This window comes from Galleria mellonella, unplaced genomic scaffold (genome assembly GCF_026898425.1).
Source record: "Galleria mellonella isolate WM207_F2 unplaced genomic scaffold, CSIRO_AGI_GalMel_v1 utg21, whole genome shotgun sequence".
Lineage (NCBI taxonomy): Eukaryota > Metazoa > Arthropoda > Insecta > Lepidoptera > Pyralidae > Galleria > Galleria mellonella.
The window spans coordinates 794134-812709 of NW_026442037.1; the positions used below are offsets into that span (position 1 = coordinate 794134).

General features: G+C 32.7%; 1 protein-coding gene across 1 annotated transcript; it reads left to right on the forward strand.

Moving 5' to 3' along the window:
* The first annotated feature begins 1100 nt into the window (after positions 1 to 1100).
* On the forward strand, positions 1101 to 17963 carry LOC113522221 (putative ATP-dependent RNA helicase DHX57). The gene is made up of 17 exons (XM_052894334.1): positions 1101 to 1273; positions 1366 to 1522; positions 2600 to 2748; positions 3055 to 4045; positions 4149 to 4358; positions 4850 to 5231; positions 6104 to 6288; positions 6738 to 6892; positions 7274 to 7456; positions 7990 to 8240; positions 9492 to 9739; positions 10643 to 10717; positions 12188 to 12394; positions 12673 to 12747; positions 13543 to 13789; positions 14500 to 14588; positions 16182 to 17963. The coding sequence occupies exons 1-17, from the start codon at positions 1206 to 1208 to the stop codon at positions 16323 to 16325; spliced, it is 3816 nt and encodes a 1271-aa protein (XP_052750294.1). The 5' UTR covers positions 1101 to 1205; the 3' UTR covers positions 16326 to 17963.
* Positions 17964 to 18576: the final 613 nt, after the last annotated feature.

The following is an 18576-nucleotide window of genomic DNA, read 5'->3' on the forward strand; positions in this document are numbered from 1 at the left end:
AGGATTTTAAGTAGGTACCTACTAGGTATATGTACACTAAATATATTTCAATAGAACAATAACTAGAGTAACTTAGGAATCTACTTACATGTATTTTAATCGAGAATGCTCGACTAGTTTGAAAATTAACGGGAACCCATAATAAACTAAAATTAATTAGTTAAGCATTATTGATAAAAATACACGTTAAGCATATGTATTTTTTTATTTCACAATTTAAGTAAAATGTGTGTATTCAATAGATATTTTTAATAATAAAATAGTACAATAAGAGAGAGAGAGAGAGAGAGAGTATACAAAAGTCATATGTATAGGTACCACCCGTAGTCTGCTGCCAAAAAGCTGTGCTTGCATGTCTGTTTCAATTTAAAGGGTACGATATAATAGAATAGAATGGAAATAATATTTATAAAAATATTCTTATCTACAAGCTCTATTGAATTATAATATTTTTTATCCTATTTTTGGGTTCGATATGTTATTTATTATCTGCCGAGTGAAACCCACAAGAAAATCTAGATTTATTCTATTAAATTTATTTATTTATAAGATAACTGAATTATCTTACAGGATACCCGGGTACTTATAACATTTGTCTTTAGAAATGGTGTACAGAAATAAACTACTATGGGTATTATAGTTTTATCTAGGTACTTAAGTACTATAATTTTTATTAAATATCATTCTAAGTGTTTTATTATAACTATAATTAAAATAGCGATAAGAAATAATTAATCTAGAATTTATTTTAAAAATAAATTAGGTACTAACATTAATAAACTTTTGATTATAAGGACGTACACTCCATACATTTCTGCGTTGAACTAAATATGATTTCGTTTCGTTTTGATTTTACACAACTTGTAGATAACTAATGAATTTGTTTTCAATTATTTGTTGTATACAAAATATTAACATAATATACGGTCTTTAAAATAAATCTAAAAACCTATTTATGTGTTTGTAAATACTAAACACTTATATGTAAATATATTTTTAATAATAGATTCATTAAGAATTTTATAATAATGGATGGCTTTGCCAAACGCATGGACTACCAAATGATGACATTTCACTGACAAAACAGCATGTCAACTTGTTGTCAATTTGAGTTTGATATTTAGAATTCTTCAAATCTTCCTTATTGTCTACATTAATTTCATTGCGAAAATTAATAAATTTATTTAATTGTGATCACTTTTATAATGGATTATCAAAGTAGGCAATTAGCCGAAGACTTTTTTTTACGAGAACCCGTTGATGCTCGTATAAGGTGATTAAAAACCTTTATACAAAAATATTGCACAACCTGTCTTAATTCGAAAAAATCATATTATTTTATACTTAATTATTGAATATGTGTAGGAAACCCAAAGATGATACAAAGGAAGAGAGCCACCCTAATCTTAAGGTGGAGATGCAAACCATCCGTCTTAATTCTGACTCTCAGAAGCTGGTGCTGGATACATTGAGGTATATCCATGGCCCTGACTTCAAGCTGGATAGTGCTAGTCTTTATAAAGTAAGTAAATGATTCATTATTGTCGTATAGAGACTTTCAATTTAGATGAAATATTGCACAATTTTGTTATAAGCGCGTTTTAATGTTTAAGTTTGTAGGTTTTACTGTACAATCTATAATATTGCACAATAAAATTAATACATTATGCATACCCCCAAGGCTACTGCACTAACCATAATTTTATAATGTCTTTAGATTTTGCAAACGAGACAAAAGATAAATATTTTTAGAAATAGTTTGTGTTTATGCTACTTAGTTACTGTAGAGAATTGATTAAATTTCATCTCATTTAAAGTGTGTCCACCTAATATAAATAATAAAACCCTATAATTTAAAATATCTCTTATCTTGGTATGTTAAGTTTATATGAATAAACAATATAATGATTAACTTGAATAATAATAATTGATACAATAATATTTCTTAGAAAGATTAAGAGTTTCTTCATTTAAACTATTGGTAACACTTGTAGATCACTTTATATTTTAATGTCTATGGTAATCATATGATATGCATATTATAGATATGATGTTATAGCATCATCAATGGAAAATTAAATGTCTTCATACATATGCAGTCTATTATGTAGTCGTGTAGTAGTGTAGTTATGTAGAATTATGAATTACTCAAGTATCTTATTAAAGGATCTCATTTGTATATAGGATACTTTTTTTTTTAAATAAAAAGAAAGAAAAGTGAATTTAATCTAAATTAATAATGGATAAGTACATTTTTTATTTATGGATTTACCAGGGTTTCAATGATTTTGCCAATTTCAAAGTTGGAAAAGACACTGCAAAAGTTTTATCATTGGTGCAATATAATTTTGTTTTACATATTCATTAAGTATCTAAAAACAAAGAGAAAACCACAATCATTGAAAATATTATGAACAGTATTATACCATATCTTTAACTTTCAGAAATATTCATTGATTATCCTTCAAGACAGATTGCAGTAAAAAAATACATAGTCACAACAAAATTATTTTATTATATTAAAAAGATATCTATCTATGGATAAATGTTATATTTTACTTTGATTAAGTTTTAATGTTTAAATATAATTCTGTTCCAGGATAAAGGTACAAATCTCAGTAACCGTTACTGGATGGAGCGTGGTAACTTAGTGGTGCGAGGAGGATGTGACTACTCGTTGAATGTGAAACCAGATATAGAGACTTCTGAGGCCAGGCTGAGAGCTTTTGCATTAGCAAAGCTAGAGAAGTATGATTATAATTGTTACTATGGACATTTTGGGGAATTTATAATATTATATAAAAAAAACTATGTGCAATTTTTTTTATATTTTTAGATCTATTTAAATATCAAAAAAATTAAGCTGTTAATCAGTAATCTTGTTATGTAAAAAAAATTTAAGCATTTTTAAACTATACTGTACTTAATTAATGGATATACTGCTTATACTGTATTGTGATCAACATTACAAAGTTGACTTAATGCTATAGAGCATCCATTTACACACGCACTCATATATATATATATTAAAATCAATGTTACATTATCTTACAGATATAACTTCCTAAAACCTCATTGTGCTGAAGCATTAGAACTAGCTGCCGAAAATGTGGATAAAGCATTAGAAATATTATTTTATAAATATTTCAAAGTGGATCCACAGGACAAGCCCAATGATGTACCATCAATAGCTGAATTATTAGAAATGAGAATGGATGAGAGGGCAGTGCTTGAATCAATTTATGACACAAGTTTTAAAATCAAAGAAAATGATGTATGGTCTGTTAAATTGAATCTAGATTATATAACAAAGCAATATGAAAATAAAGATGTCGAACTGCCGAAAAAGACGCACAATATACATTACAATAAAAATTACAATAGTAATATTAAACCAAAATCTAAAGAGGTGTGTAAACTTTACTTAAAAAGCCCTTGTAGATTTGGTGATAAATGTAAGTTTTTACATGAAAACAAAGTTCAAGAAATTAAAACAAAAGATATTGTTAAAGAAAGTGAAAAGATTACTTATGAATTAGAGATAAGATTTCCAGAAGACACTGCATATCCATACCAACCTCCATTGTTGTTTTTCAAACCTGAGATTCCTACGAAAACTATACCTGAATTAGCATGTTTAAAGATAACAGCAAAATTATTGGAGGAGGCCAAGACTTTGGCTCAAGATGGTATCCCTAGTATTTACTCATTAGTTGAATTACTTAATAATGAAGATGAAATATTGAATTTTCTTAAATTTGATACAAGAACATTTCCTGCTCTTTCTGATACTCTATTTCCTCAGTTATTAGAAAATCCCAATTCACATAAAGAGAATTTACCATCTCATTATAAGAAAGGCCAAGATAAAAATAATAGGAACAATGTTAATTTTGAAGAAATATTAAAAGAAAACAAAGAAATAGCTAAAAGATGGCTTGACAAAAGGGATAATAGTAGGTACAATAAAATGATGGCGGACAGAAGAAAACTTCCAGCTTGGAAGATGAAAAATGACATATTGAATGCAATTAAAAAATCGCAGGTCTGTACTGTTTTAATGGATAAATAATTTTGATTGTTGATGTGATGGAAAAATTAGCATCTTATTTTTAAGTTTATTGGAATAAGAATTACTTTTATTTAAGGTTATTGTCATTACTGGAGAAACAGGTTGCGGTAAAAGTACACAAGTGCCCCAATATATTCTAGACGATTGGTTAGCAAATTTTAACAAAGATGGTCCTGAGCATGCAGAGATTATATGCACGCAGCCGAGAAGAATATCAGCTATTGGTGTTGCTGACAGAGTAGCAGATGAAAGGGTAGAAAAAACTGGCCAAATTGTGGGTTACCAGGTAAGATTTCTACAATCAAAATTTTCGGGAAAAATAAATCACATTTATTGGTAAAATATGCAAAACACACTTTACATGACTCTTGTCATATTTTTTAAATATAATGAATAGCCACTTGTCCATAAAAAAAGAATACAATATATATATATATGTATATTGTAATTTCATCATAATGTAGCAGTATGGTTCCGGCATAGAATAGGCCACCCTTTACTTTCCCGTGGGTATCATAAGACTTGACTAAGGGAGGATGAGGGATAGACAGCAGCATCCTTCTTAAAACATCACCAAAACCTAATTGCAGTTGCCAACTCGCTTGCCAAGTGTGGCAACTAAAGGCAAAATCTCCCTTATGGGAAGGCCTATGTTCAGCATTGGACAGTTGACGGCTGATATGATATATATGATGTCACCTGTCATTGAATTTTTTTTTAATTTTTATTAAGTGCCATGTATATATGATTTATAATATTCGTCTATTTCGATTCCAGATAAGATTAGAAAGTAAAGTGTCATCAAAGACACGTTTAACGTTTTGTACTACTGGTATATTGTTACGTAGATTAGAATACGACCCACAGTTGAAGTCCGTCACTCATATATTGGTCGATGAAGTTCACGAGAGGTCAGAAGAGAGTGATTTCCTTTTATTCATCCTAAGGGACCTTATCAAAGTAAGAAAAGACTTGACTGTTATACTAATGAGTGCGACATTGAACGCCGAGTTGTTTTCGGATTACTTTGACAAAGTTCCAGTTTTGGAGATACCCGGTAGAACATTTCCAGTGGAGCAACTGTTCCTAGAAGATATTATGGAAATTACAAACTATGTTCTAGAAGAAAATGGTCCTTATGCACGTAAAACGAAAAAAGGTATGATATTGTTTTTGCTAACTCTTTCATAGTGATTTCTTTCATATCGTCTTAATAAACGAATGAGTGTCCTCTTAATATATCTGTCTATTATTATTCAACTGTTGGTTGTCCAACAACTTGTGGTCTCCCTCATTTCCTTCTAGATACTTTTGTCATTTGCTACCTTAAATTATTAATTTTAATACATCCAGGATATCACGCCATATCCTTTTTTGGGTTAAACTTGGCGACATTGTTCATCTATAGGGAAACGCACAACGGCCCAAATGAGAGGCTAAGCGCGGAAAAAGAGTCTTTTTCACATTCACATCTATAGGGAATCATATTGGACGGATTTTTTATACCATAAACATAAACAGCTTGTTCAATACATCTATAGGGAATCACATTGAACGGATTTTTTATACCATAAACATAAACAGCTTGTTCAATACTAAAAGGACACTGTAGCTTAGGAACGCTTGCAACATCGAGTAAGTCACGTATGCATTTGCCAAGCTTGAAGAAACCTTAATACATAATTTTTAAAATATCATTTTTGATTGTTAACAATAGCGTCTAACAACCCTGTTTTTAGTAAAAAGAGGTATGTGTTCGAGAATGGTCGATTGTATGGTAGATAAGTGGACTGTAGTTGCCGGTTCATATAGCAATAATAAAAAAAACCGCAGGGTGGAGGGTGGTATTTTATTTCGAGCGAGTATCGGTACAATAGGTGTGGTTACAAGGCAGAGCGTTCTTTTTGTGTGTTGCCACATATAAAATTACATTAGAACGAGCCAATATTTGCACTTATTGCCAAATATGGTAGCAAAATAAACAGTATGGTCTTGTCACCTCCGTTTCTACTTTCATGGAAATTATTTCAGGGGATAAAGACAAGAGGCAAGACTTAGAAACTGAATTGGAGACGTGTGATGTCCGCGCTGAGTCCAACGAACCCCCAAAGCAGTCAATACGAGATGAGAACTTAAGTGTCGCGCAAGTTATAGCTCGGTACCCACGCTGTAGTAAAACGACTTGTAAGAACCTACATCTTATGGATACTGAGAAGGTAATATTACACTGTTTTAGATCTTAAATGTGATATTATTTATGGTTAATTCTTGATTAACTCATTTTCATACTAGACTTTTCTTCCTCACTCACTATTTCTCCTTGCTAGTATATACCGCATAGGGTAATGCATACGATAATCATTCCATTATAATTCTTCGACTGAGTAAAAACATAGAGATCCGTATCCATAATTGAAGATTTAGATACTAATTATTTGTATTCATATTTTCTGATATACATTTTTAATGATCCAGCATATCATTACTCAGTATAGCAAAATTTAAGAGAAGTAACGGAAGAACCCTAATATGTTTTGCCTGGATCTCTTCTCCTGGAAGAAGTTTTTCTCTGATAACCAAACTTATATCACGGTTATCATATCAACTAAACCTTTAACAATTTCTAAAAACTATATACTAATAAATTTTCCTACTCTCCTAACAGATAAATCTGGATTTAGTGGAACATGTCTTGACATACATAGTGAACGGTGACCACAAGTGGCCAAGAGAGGGCGCTATATTAATATTCTTACCTGGAATAGCTGAAATTATGTCCTTACATGACCAGTTAGCCAATAGCCCAATATTTAGTCGCAAGTAAGTTACCATTATAATGAACTAGCAACTCACCTCAGCTTCGCTGGATTTGTTCCACAAAAAACACTGACTTCAATTATAGCAAAACCAGTTATTTTGTTTTAAAAATTTAACTACTGAGACAATCTTGATAAGGTTTCTTTGGATTAATCTGAAAGTAAATCCTTTCAGATAAAAAAATAAAATATCCAAATCGGTTTTTAAATGTCTGAGTTATGAGGTAACAAACATAAAGAAATACAACTAAATTAAAAACCACCCATTTTTGTTGAAAATACAAAAATACAGTATCTATTATGCAGAATAATTCTGTTGTTTTTGTGTTAAAGCTTTTAAGACAGTCAATCTGTTCATGATTTTGAACCGTTTTAATCATTACAGAAAAGGCAACTATTTATTAGTGCCTCTACATTCCACATTGTCAAGTGAGGAGCAATCACTTGTATTTAAGAAACCCCAGGCTGGAGTACGCAAGATTGTACTGTCGACTAATATAGCGGAGACATCTGTCACTATAGACGACTGCGTGTTTGTTATAGACTGTGGTAGAATGAAGGAGAAACGGTAAGAAATTATACTATTAATAACTATCAAGTTATTTATTATTAAACGAAGTCCTATATACTATGACTCCTGGCATAATATATAGGACTTAAGTCTTCTGTTATTTAGTTTACTCATATATTCATTGACCGGGATAAAAATAGCTTATCTATCTACTCTATCCCATATAGTATATGTATATCAAATTTCATAGTGATTGGTTAAGCATTAAGAGGTAATAAAAAATTTACATTACGTTTATATTATTAATAAGGATTTATTTGAACATTTCTTATGCGGGCACTTAAATCCTTACTAATGTAATTGTAAAAGTGAAGTTTACAACAGCTATATCAATAATAATGAAATTTAAGCGTAAATGGTGTAGAATTTGCTAAGATGATATAGGATAATTGAGAATAGGGACATAGGTTGCGTTTTAATCCGGTTACGAGGATCAATTTGTGGCCATATCTAGAAAATGATAGATTTGTGGGCAAAATATTTAAGGAAAATGGATCGACATATATCTGTATGTATATACTGGTTTTCAGGTTCGATTCTAACCGCAACATGGAATCTCTCGATCTAGTTTGGGTGTCTCGTGCAAACGCCAAACAGCGGCGCGGTCGGGCGGGTCGTGTTATGCCCGGCGTTTGCGTCCATTTGTACACATCTCACAGATACAACTACCATATATTGGAGCAGCCGGTACCAGAAATACATAGGATACCCCTCGAACAATTACTGCTGAAAGTGAAAATATTACCATTGTTTAAAAATATGAGTGTACATGAAGTTTTAGGTAAGTAATAGTATAGTTGAATTTTCAACTTTACTACATTATTAATAGGGTCCGTCGGGTGTTAACACGAAATATATAGTGATTAGGCCAGACTTTCCAAGATTGAATAGCCTAAAACTGATATCTATCAAATAGAATACCCGAAGTCGTGTTTGAATCAAACATGAAATGTAAGGAGTGGTTGCCACTGGTTTTATGTTTCGAAGAGTCCGTAAAATCATCGTTTCGTAAGCGTGACAGGCATTCGTTTATAATGAAGGCTATCTAAAAACTATTTACTCGAGTAGCTGTAATTATCACTAGGTGTCAGTAATTGCTTAGTACTCAAAATAAGATACCTTGGTAATCCCAGGCCAACAAAAAAAAAATCATGACTATTAGAAACTAAATATATAAAATATATAATATAATAAATATTATTTTAACAATATTTTTATGATTTAATTCACCTAAAGATATACTGAAGCCCAATTTATTTATTGCCTCTTTTTTATGAAATGGCAACACTTCTTAACTCGTTCGTGTACTTTCAAAATCATGACTTCGGTTTGTAGTTCGATAATATTAATCTTTTTGTTGGTCTGAGCATGAAACAGCAATGCGTACATTGTTTTGTTTCAGTATGAATTGTGACAGCTCAGTCGGTGAACGCTTGACCGCGGTTCGGGTATCCCCAGTTCGAATTCCAGACCAAACTTCTGAATTGATACAATTTCATGCTTGGAGTATTAAAAAAAACTATTCTCATTTTGGAGTGCACGTAAAGTCGTCATCCGGTAAGCCACGTCAGAGGCCTTGCTAGCTTAGAAACTTGACGTAAAGGGCACTCCGCGAGTAGTAATAGTTTGATTCCGAGTAAGAAATGTATAAAAAAAAATTACATATTTATCGCCTTATTAAAAAAAAAATGAAACCTACAAAACTGCATTCATTTATAAGCATGCTCCGAACTATTTTTTCACTTTCAAAAAATAAAACGGTGACTAACTAATTGGCGGTCGAAGCTTGGATCTCATTTTCGTACTTTATCTATAGCTCGCCGTATTCCTACGTAGCATCTTCTTGAAGGTTATAAGGCCCATGGGTAATAAAAAATTCTGCATTGCGTGAATAATGTAGCAGAGACTTCAAGACCATACATAATGTACCTTACCATCTCTTACATTTGTCACTCCGCTGACGAAGTTATAATATCTACTTACAAGAGCTGTAATATGTACGACTCTTTAAAAACAATTATCTTATTTACAGGAAAAACGATAGAACCGCCATCGAAATCAAACATAGATGGCGCTCTCTCTCGGTTGCAAGATGTGGGTGCGTTAGACAAGAGTTTCGCCCTTACTGCGCTCGGAAAACATTTAGCCGCTCTGCCTGTTGACGTTCGGATAGGCAAGCTAATGCTGTTCGGTGCCATATTCTGTTGTGTGGACTCGGCTTTAACTATGGCGGCTTGTTTGAGTTATAAAAGTCCGTTTGTCGCGCCTTTCGGCAAAAAGGTTTGTATGCATTTAGATTCCAAATTTTTTTGTAACGGCTTTAAAAATGTAGTCCTTTCGCTTATCTTTCATTTCGTTTACATCTTAAATATCTGAGATAGAAAGAAATATTTTGCTATATTTGCAACATGCTGTAGTCTTAAATTTTGATAGAGTGTCTCCATGATGCTAGTGCTTCGCCATAAACAGGCCATCTTTTTTATCCATGTGTTTCCATTACAGAAAAATTATATTTATAAGGTTGAAAAAAAAACTATACAAAATTCTTAGAAATATATTCAAAAGATTGTAATAAATAGTGTACAATGATTCGTAATTTTATTGTTTTTTTTTTACTGATTATTTTGATATCTAACAAAATCCCCAAAAATGGGGGTCATTTTTAATTAATATGTTATGTATGATTTATAAATATACATACGAATATGTATATTTATATAATATCAGACTAAATACTTACTATTTCAAATTAAAAAATCGATTTGATCTTGGAAATTTTAATCTAATTGCATGTAACAATGGTAAAGTAACGTTTTGATTTAAAAAAAAAATTGTCATAATTTAGTTAACAAACGTCAATTTAGCTAATTAAATGTTGCCATGTTTTTGACACTTAATGCTTTATCTTTATAATCTAAAGCTATAGTTTATCCCATGTACGATTGGTGGTGATACGTAGACAGAAATGTGCACGTGTTTCAAGGTCTTTATTGGCCAGTGTTGCCACAGCAGTTTTAACTTTCTTGACTTATTTTTGTCTGTTTCTCTTTTTAGTGACCCGTGATTGTATCAACAAAAAATCGGACCACAATTACACAATTAGGATAATGTAAATATTCCTTCCTTTAATTACAACGACATGACATATTTTATTTATGAAAATAATTTGATTTCCTTTTTCAGTCGGAGGCCGATGCTAAGCGACGGGAGTTCGCGTGTTCTAATAGCGATCAACTGACCACTTTGAAAGCCTATAGGGTATGTACAGATATTGATATATATATATTCTTTATTGCACTTGTAAATTACATTGTTAATGCATTTATAAATATTGTAAGCTAGGGGGGGAATTATCTCTGACAAAGATCTCTTAACCCGATACAGTTAGAAGGCATGTCGTTAGCGGGTAGCTGAAGTGCTACAACTGTTAATATTTAGAATACATAAACAAATGTACAGTTAAATAAAATATAATTAATATATATTTTTTAAATTTATATTCATCTTATTTAGTGTAATAGGAATTTTATGAAGTTACTATGTTTGTAGTTTCCAACAGTTATTTTAGCTTTTTTTTTTTATACAACTTAGAATGGCAAACAAGCTGACGGCCCACCCGATGGAAAGTGGTAACTGTCGCCTATAGACATGAGCTGTACCATGGACATAACAGTAAACACACATACTGTTTCGCCCATGATACCCCCCATGCTTTGCCATTCCTAAGGTCTCAGGTGTTATTCCTCTGTACCCTGTAAATTCACGCCATATCCCACCCTTCAAACCAAAACACAGCCATGCAAACACAATTGTTTCACGGATGGAACAGGTACCCAAGCAATCGACTTTTGTACAAAGTCTCTCTCTGAGTCTTCATTTGGAAGTCTCCTTTAGAATGAGCATGGTACATATATGTACATATAACTTAGAAATGCATAGACTAAACGGTTTACTAGACAGTCACTGTTATATCAGTTACACTCGATCCGTCAGTACTAATATAATATTATATTATCTGTGACTCGGTACTTTTGAATAGTACAGTACAGTACTTTTGGGGGAAAGGGATTGTTAGTAATGGAGACTGAGAATCCCATTGCTAGCAATATATCCAACCATGTCGACCTCGTCGCGGTTCTCCCTGGAAACTATCATGGTTAATTCCTGATGAATTCATCATGATGGGCTAACTGGCCTGTTTTCATTCTCATCTATCACCCTTCACTGGTGCTCCGCAAGCGTATACCGTTAGCGCAGGCGGGGTTACCATACCATTTTTACCCATAAAAAAAAGTACAGTACTTTGAGCGAATTGCAGTGGTAAATCATAGTATATGGAAAAGCTTACAATTTTAAATTATAGTATTTGCGTTTTATTTATAATTATGTCGGCCATTATCTGTTCATTGTTGAACGTAGGCTTCCTCCGTAGCCTGCCATAAGGAACGGAACTCTTCCTTATGGCTAACATTTGTAAGATTTAGCCAGTAGTTACCACGCTTGGCTGACGGATTTCCAACCGCAGTTTGGATTTTGGTCTTGTTTGAAAAGGGACGCTGCAACTCATCTTTCGATAATTACGACCACACCCATGGGACAGGAAGGGGTAGCCTTTACTATGCCATTTATTTTGTCTTAATTTTCAGTTGATAGTATGGGGTTCCATGTTTTTACTTTTAAGTAAATAATAATAATTTAAATAAACTTTGAAAACTTGCTTGTTTATAGAAATGGCAGCAGGCAATGAAAAATAGTACGCATGCAGCCTTAACATTCGCCAACGAGAATTATCTATCGCATAAGACGTTGTTGATGCTGGCCGATATAAAACACCAATTGTTGGGCTTGTTGGCCTCTATAGGATTCGTACCTGACATGCCAGACTTGAGACGGAAGATGAGGAAGGACTCTGTTGCCAATCTTACCGGAGAAGAGGTGAGCATTACTTTCTAGATTTACCCCTATTTTTTCTTAACAATTATTATTATAAATTAGTTTTTAATATTAAAAAAAGTAAAGTTAATTTATTTATTTATTTATTCATTAGTACAAATATGTGTACATAGCAGACTTAATGCTAAAAGAATTTTCTCCCAGTCAACCATAGGGAAGTGTCAGAAGGTACAGTTAGTTTAAGGTAAAGTTGTACCAGGTAATCAGTTATATTTCTTAAGATTATTATTAGATAGTGTATATTTGTATTTTTTTTTCAGCTAAACACAAATGGTAATAACGACAAATTGTTGGCGGCAATTTTGTGCGCTGCCTTATACCCAAATGTTGTAAAGGTAAGAAATTAAAAAAAATGTAAACCAACTTAAGGCCAATAGCTATAATTCGAGTAACATGTGATTGATAATTTAATTGCATTGCATACTCCAATCTTACCACAGCCCTTTTAAGAAAAGGAAAAGGACTACGTTAGTGTCGGGGTGAGGGGCAGGGAGGGGGGTAGGAATTGTCAAAAGTTAATTTTGAATCTATTAAACTAGTTGATCATATAAAATTAATTATTATTGTACGATACTACATTTTATATCCGTCGCTAAGAGAATAAATTGGTTAAATCACCGCTGCGCCTTATCCCCGATCCCTCCTGGAAACCATCATGATTAATACCTGGTGAATTTGCTTGAACGTCTGCATTGATGTTGATAATAAATGACACACCGTCAAAGGCAGTCCTATATCTACCAAAAGGTTTTTTTTAATCTATATATAAATACAATAATTAGATTAAGCGGGACCTATCGTTATTGCGAGATATTCGTGTAATTGGAAATCCAGATAAAAAAGAATATATGAAGAAAAGCGCTTTTTGTACATACTTTTTATTTCTAGAAAGATAACTTACCACGTTCCCATACACGTGTTATTTTTAAAAGGATAAAAAATAAACCAAAATAAATGTTTATTAAGAGATTAGTCATACATTTTCATACTTAGGAATGTACCTACATATTTTGTACAATTTTATTGCTTTACAATCCGGATAATCATGAATCTGTAAAATATGAGGTCCAGATAATCGGATCTCTACTTAATTACATGATTTTTTAATTAGTTTTTAATATAATCCCCAGGTGTTAACCCCCGAGAAGTCGTTCCACATGCAAGCGGGCGGTGCGATACCGCGCCAACCGACTGCGGACGAGTTGAAGTTCAAGACAAAGTCGGACGGTTACGTGGCATTGCATCCTTCTTCCATAAACTCCAACGTGGGCTACTTCGCGAGCCCCTACCTGGTGTACCAGGAAAAGGTGAAGACGTCGAGGGTCTTCATCAGGGAGTGTTCCATGGTGCCCCAGTTGCCATTGGTGCTGTTCTCTGGTAAGTTTTTCTTAGACTATACAAGTTTAATGATAAAAGCTTAAATTCGGTAATTCGCTTCTTTTTATTTCTATTGATATTTTGAGAAACGTTTTGGCTTCTATACTTTTTAGGGTTATTAAACCCTGCTGATTACTATTCTGTCAGATGCTATCCCCTCCGTTTTCTTCTTCTCCTTATTAGTTCTTTTAAAATCTATATGTAAATATTGTAGAGAATTTAATGAAGATTATATTTGTCTTTGAGAGTTTTCTGCTATCTCCGATAGTTTTAGTAGAAAATTAAAAAAACCGTAGTTAGTGATACGTTTATGGGTAAAAGGGGAGAAGGAGGGCGCGGAGGGAATAATACCGAACGAATCGTAATCAGCAGGGTCTCATTACTTTAAAATTACCAATCGTAAAAGTTTCACGAAATGCAGAAAGTTGCGCACAATTTTTATTATGCAACTTAGAATGGCAGCCAAGATAACGAGTCACATGATGAAGAGAGAGAGAGAGAGAGAGAGAGAGAGAGAGATTCTGATAAAAATGTTTTAAGACTATGAAGTAGGTTATAAAAATTTTAGATATTTTGGATTATTTTTCTTTACACTCATTTGCAAGTTCTTACTTTAATGATTTGTTTGTGGCAACAACGACATCTATCGGTCTTTTGATTTTAAAATGTCAAAGTCTTAAATAATAATAATAAAACTAATCATTTAACAGGTCGCAACCTGTCCGTGGAACTGCATAATGGTACTTTTATAGTGTCACTAGAAGACGGGTGGATAATGTTCCAAGTTGAACAGCACGAGGTAAACAATAATTTATTTAATAATCCTATTACTTAAAAAGATTAAAAACTCCTTAAGTTTGTTTTTTTTTTTAATGTTTTCTCACTTTCTTACACGCACAAGCAACTCCTCTCGTGTTGCAAATGTTCATCCATCAGGCGGATCGTATGCTCGTTTGTCTCCCTAACAATAAAAAAAAATATTTCAAATTGAGAAATTGGCGTTAAAGATAAACCTCCTTATTTATAAAAAAAAATGTCCTACAAACCATTTTTAATTTTAAACATTCGCGTTGTGTATTTTTTATATTTTAAATATACAAACGCGACTTAACGTTATGAAAAACCTTTACAGTTTTATAATACTGTTTCTTTATTGACGACGTATCTATGTGGATTGCATCACGTCGTGCTCTTTTAAAGGGTGATAATGAAATGGTAACCCCGCCTGCGCTATCGGTGTACGCTGGCGGTGCACCAGTGAGGGATAATTGGTGAAGATAAAAGCAGGTCTGTTAGCCCATCGTGACGAATTCCACTAGAAGTAACCACGATGGTTTCCAGGGACAGCGTGGACGTCGACCTGATAAAGTGTATTGCTAGCAATAAGACTGTTAGACTGCATTACTAACAATCCCTTTACCCCCACGTGGTGGTCACGACAAGACTGACAATGACTATGTAGGTATATAGGTACAATTTACCTGCAAAGGGTTTTTATCGTTAAGTCCCGATTGTGTATTTAAATATAAACTACTTTTAAACGAACTTAACTATTACAATGTTTTGTCACTGTCATTCAATTTGAGGATTTAGTGCAAAAGAAAGAGACAAAATACTTGAATAAGTGTTTGTCTTTTTTTTGGACTAAATTCTCATTTAATCAATAGCTAAAATAGGTTTGTGGAACGGTAAACGTTTTTATGAATAAGAGGGTAAGAAAATAATAAAATTACGTTTGGTGTTTACGCCCCCGTGTCTTGTAATTTTATTGCTATATGCCACTCTTCAAATCGAAACAGCCATGCAAGTACAGCTACTTGGCGGTAGAAACACGAATAGAACAGGAGCACTACAAGTGGATATCTCCGCATATAATTTTTCTCAAGGATTATTAGTACTGGGATCTAACAGCCTAAATCCCTAGCTATGTATTTTGCTATATCTACCTCCACGCAGTCCCATCTGGAAACCATCGTGGTTAAATTGTAATGAATTTGCTAACTGACTCGAATTTATACTGCTTGGTACCCCAATGGTGGCGGGGTTGCCTATCATTTTATTTTCATATAATTTTTTATACCTATCTATATTTTATCATGTTAAAAATCTACCCCTGAGGGCCTACCATGAAATATTTTCTGAAATTTCGGGAGCGAACGAAACAGAAATTTGATGTTAAAATTACATAATACATGCCGTTTAAAATTATTAAAAATGTTAAAATATCATTCCTCTGGACTATTAGGATAGAATTTATGATAAACGAAATGTTAAGCTCTATTTACTGGGTCGATTTTGATACAAACAAAAATACGAAATTGAGCCCGAAAATTCGAAATTTCATTTCATGGTAGACCACCAGATATGTTATAACACAATTATTCTTTTACAGGTTGCCGAAATGCTAAAAACAATAAGGGTAGAACTGATTAATCTTCTAGAAGAGAAGATAAACGATCCGAGCCTCAATTTATTACATTACGAGAAGGGAAATAGAATAATAAAGACCATTGTACAAGTAATTAGTAACGATTAACACTAATTCCTATAATTATTTTGTCGTACGGGAGGGGGGGGGGTGAAGACTAAATATGAGTGAGTGAACATGCACATTCATATAAGAAAACGAATCGTTATGTGCATGTGTGCATGAACACAAACATAACTATATAATATTTATAAATAATCTGTCTTAACGTCCACTACCCAAAAGTCGTATGCAAGAGATTGTCTTGTAATAAGACCGTCTTTTGTATTACTTTTATTATTTATTTTTGTAACTGTTGTGATAAAATGTAAATACATAATAATAATAATAACATAATAACATAAAAAATCATCATCATCATATCAGCCATCACCTGTCCATTGGTGAACATAAGCCTTTTCTATAGGAACTGGCTCATTCCTTATGGCAGTTTACCATTACTGAGATTTTGCCAATAGTTACCATGCTTGGCAGGCGAATTAGCGACCGTAGTTTGGCTTTTACTGATATTTTAAGAGGGACACTGCTGCCCATATTTCGACCATGAAATTCCCTTAGTTTCACTCACGGGAAAGGAAGGGGTGGCCTATTCTATGTCTAGACCCTTTCAAATAGGAAATAAATTATTTCTCATCACAAGAGCTTAATTAGATGACGCAACTGTATTTAGCATGTTTGTATTTCTAAATTAGTTTCCATAGAGCTTTATTTGACTTTGTAAAAGTTGTTAGTAAAGATTAGTACTAATATACCTAAAAGTTTGCTATACGAGAGTCGAGGCTAAAAATTAATATGTGACTGACTATGTACACAATCATACCGCATTATGAAAACTTATGTACACTCACAAAAATAATTCAATTAAATATCATCACAACCACAATTTTGTACAAGTTTTTTTTTATAATCTTTTTTATTTAGAGGCTTTTATCCTATAAGGATATGTCAGCCTCATCATACCCTTATTTTATAAAATACGTCGCATACTTAAAACATTGATACATAAATAAATAATACATAATATCTTAGAAGTCTATTTTGATAAAGGGAATTATTGATACAAAAATATAGTAATTAAAGATTTTGCCATTCCGGAATGTGGTTCTGCGAGTATATTTGAAAATAAACCAATCTCATGTCTATTGACACTATATTTTGTACAAGTTATTAATAAAGATTCAACAATAATCTTGTTGTACCAATGTCAAGGATAAATATTATACAATGAAAACTTACGTGCACACACATCAATCATATCAGCTTTTAACTATCCACTGCTGAACACAACTCCCCCTTGGGAGGTTTTGCCACTAGTTGCCACGCTTGGTAGGCGGGTTGGCGAACGTAGTTAGGCTTTAGATATTTTTTAAGAGGGACGATGCTGCCTATCCCTCGCCCCCCCCCCCCACCCCCTAGTCAATTCTTACGACACCAACGGAAATGTAGAGGTGATCTATTCTACGCCGGGACCACACGGCTCGTGCACACACAAACATCACTAATTCGTCATCGTAACTACAATTTTATTGTATGTGTAAATTTTTAGCTTTAAATTACATATAATAGAGTCCAATCGACTGAATTATAAATGTTTTGTTATTAAATTAAATATTTAAGATTTTATTGGTCCTATTGTAATTATTACTGTCGGATTTACTTATGTATTAAATTTGTGATTGAAATAGATCTAATTATTTTTACTCTGTTAATTTTAAAAGGAAATATCAAAGTCGACGAAGATAGTCTGTGACCTTGACCTTTGGTGATGTTTTAAGAGGGACGCTACTGCCTATCCCTTGACGATTAAGTTCTCTTAGTTTCTTACGACACTCACGAGAAAGAAAGATATGGCCCATTCGCCTCCCAATACGCCGGAACCTCATGGCATAGAATGGAATAAAATTAAAAAGTTTCTGGCTTACTAGGAAATTTTATAATTTTAAAATTTATTTCATTTTCAATTTTGTCAATTAGAAAACTTATAGTTCACCTGACTACGCCCTTGCCGATACCTGATGTCCAATCATGGTTGAATGAGCTTTTATTAGAAGAAATAAGTTATCAATATGTTGTGTATATTTGCATAATATTATAAGTTTGTTATTGTATATATGTTGCGCCCGCGATGATATATATATATATATATATATATATATATATATATTTGAAGGGATCGTACAAATAATTCAACTTAATTATGCAGAATTGTCCTCTCTTGTAGAGGTTACAGTTACTGTGATTATTGCTGCATAAATAGCTCTAATTTGTTTATGAACTAAGTATTACTACTTTTTGTTCT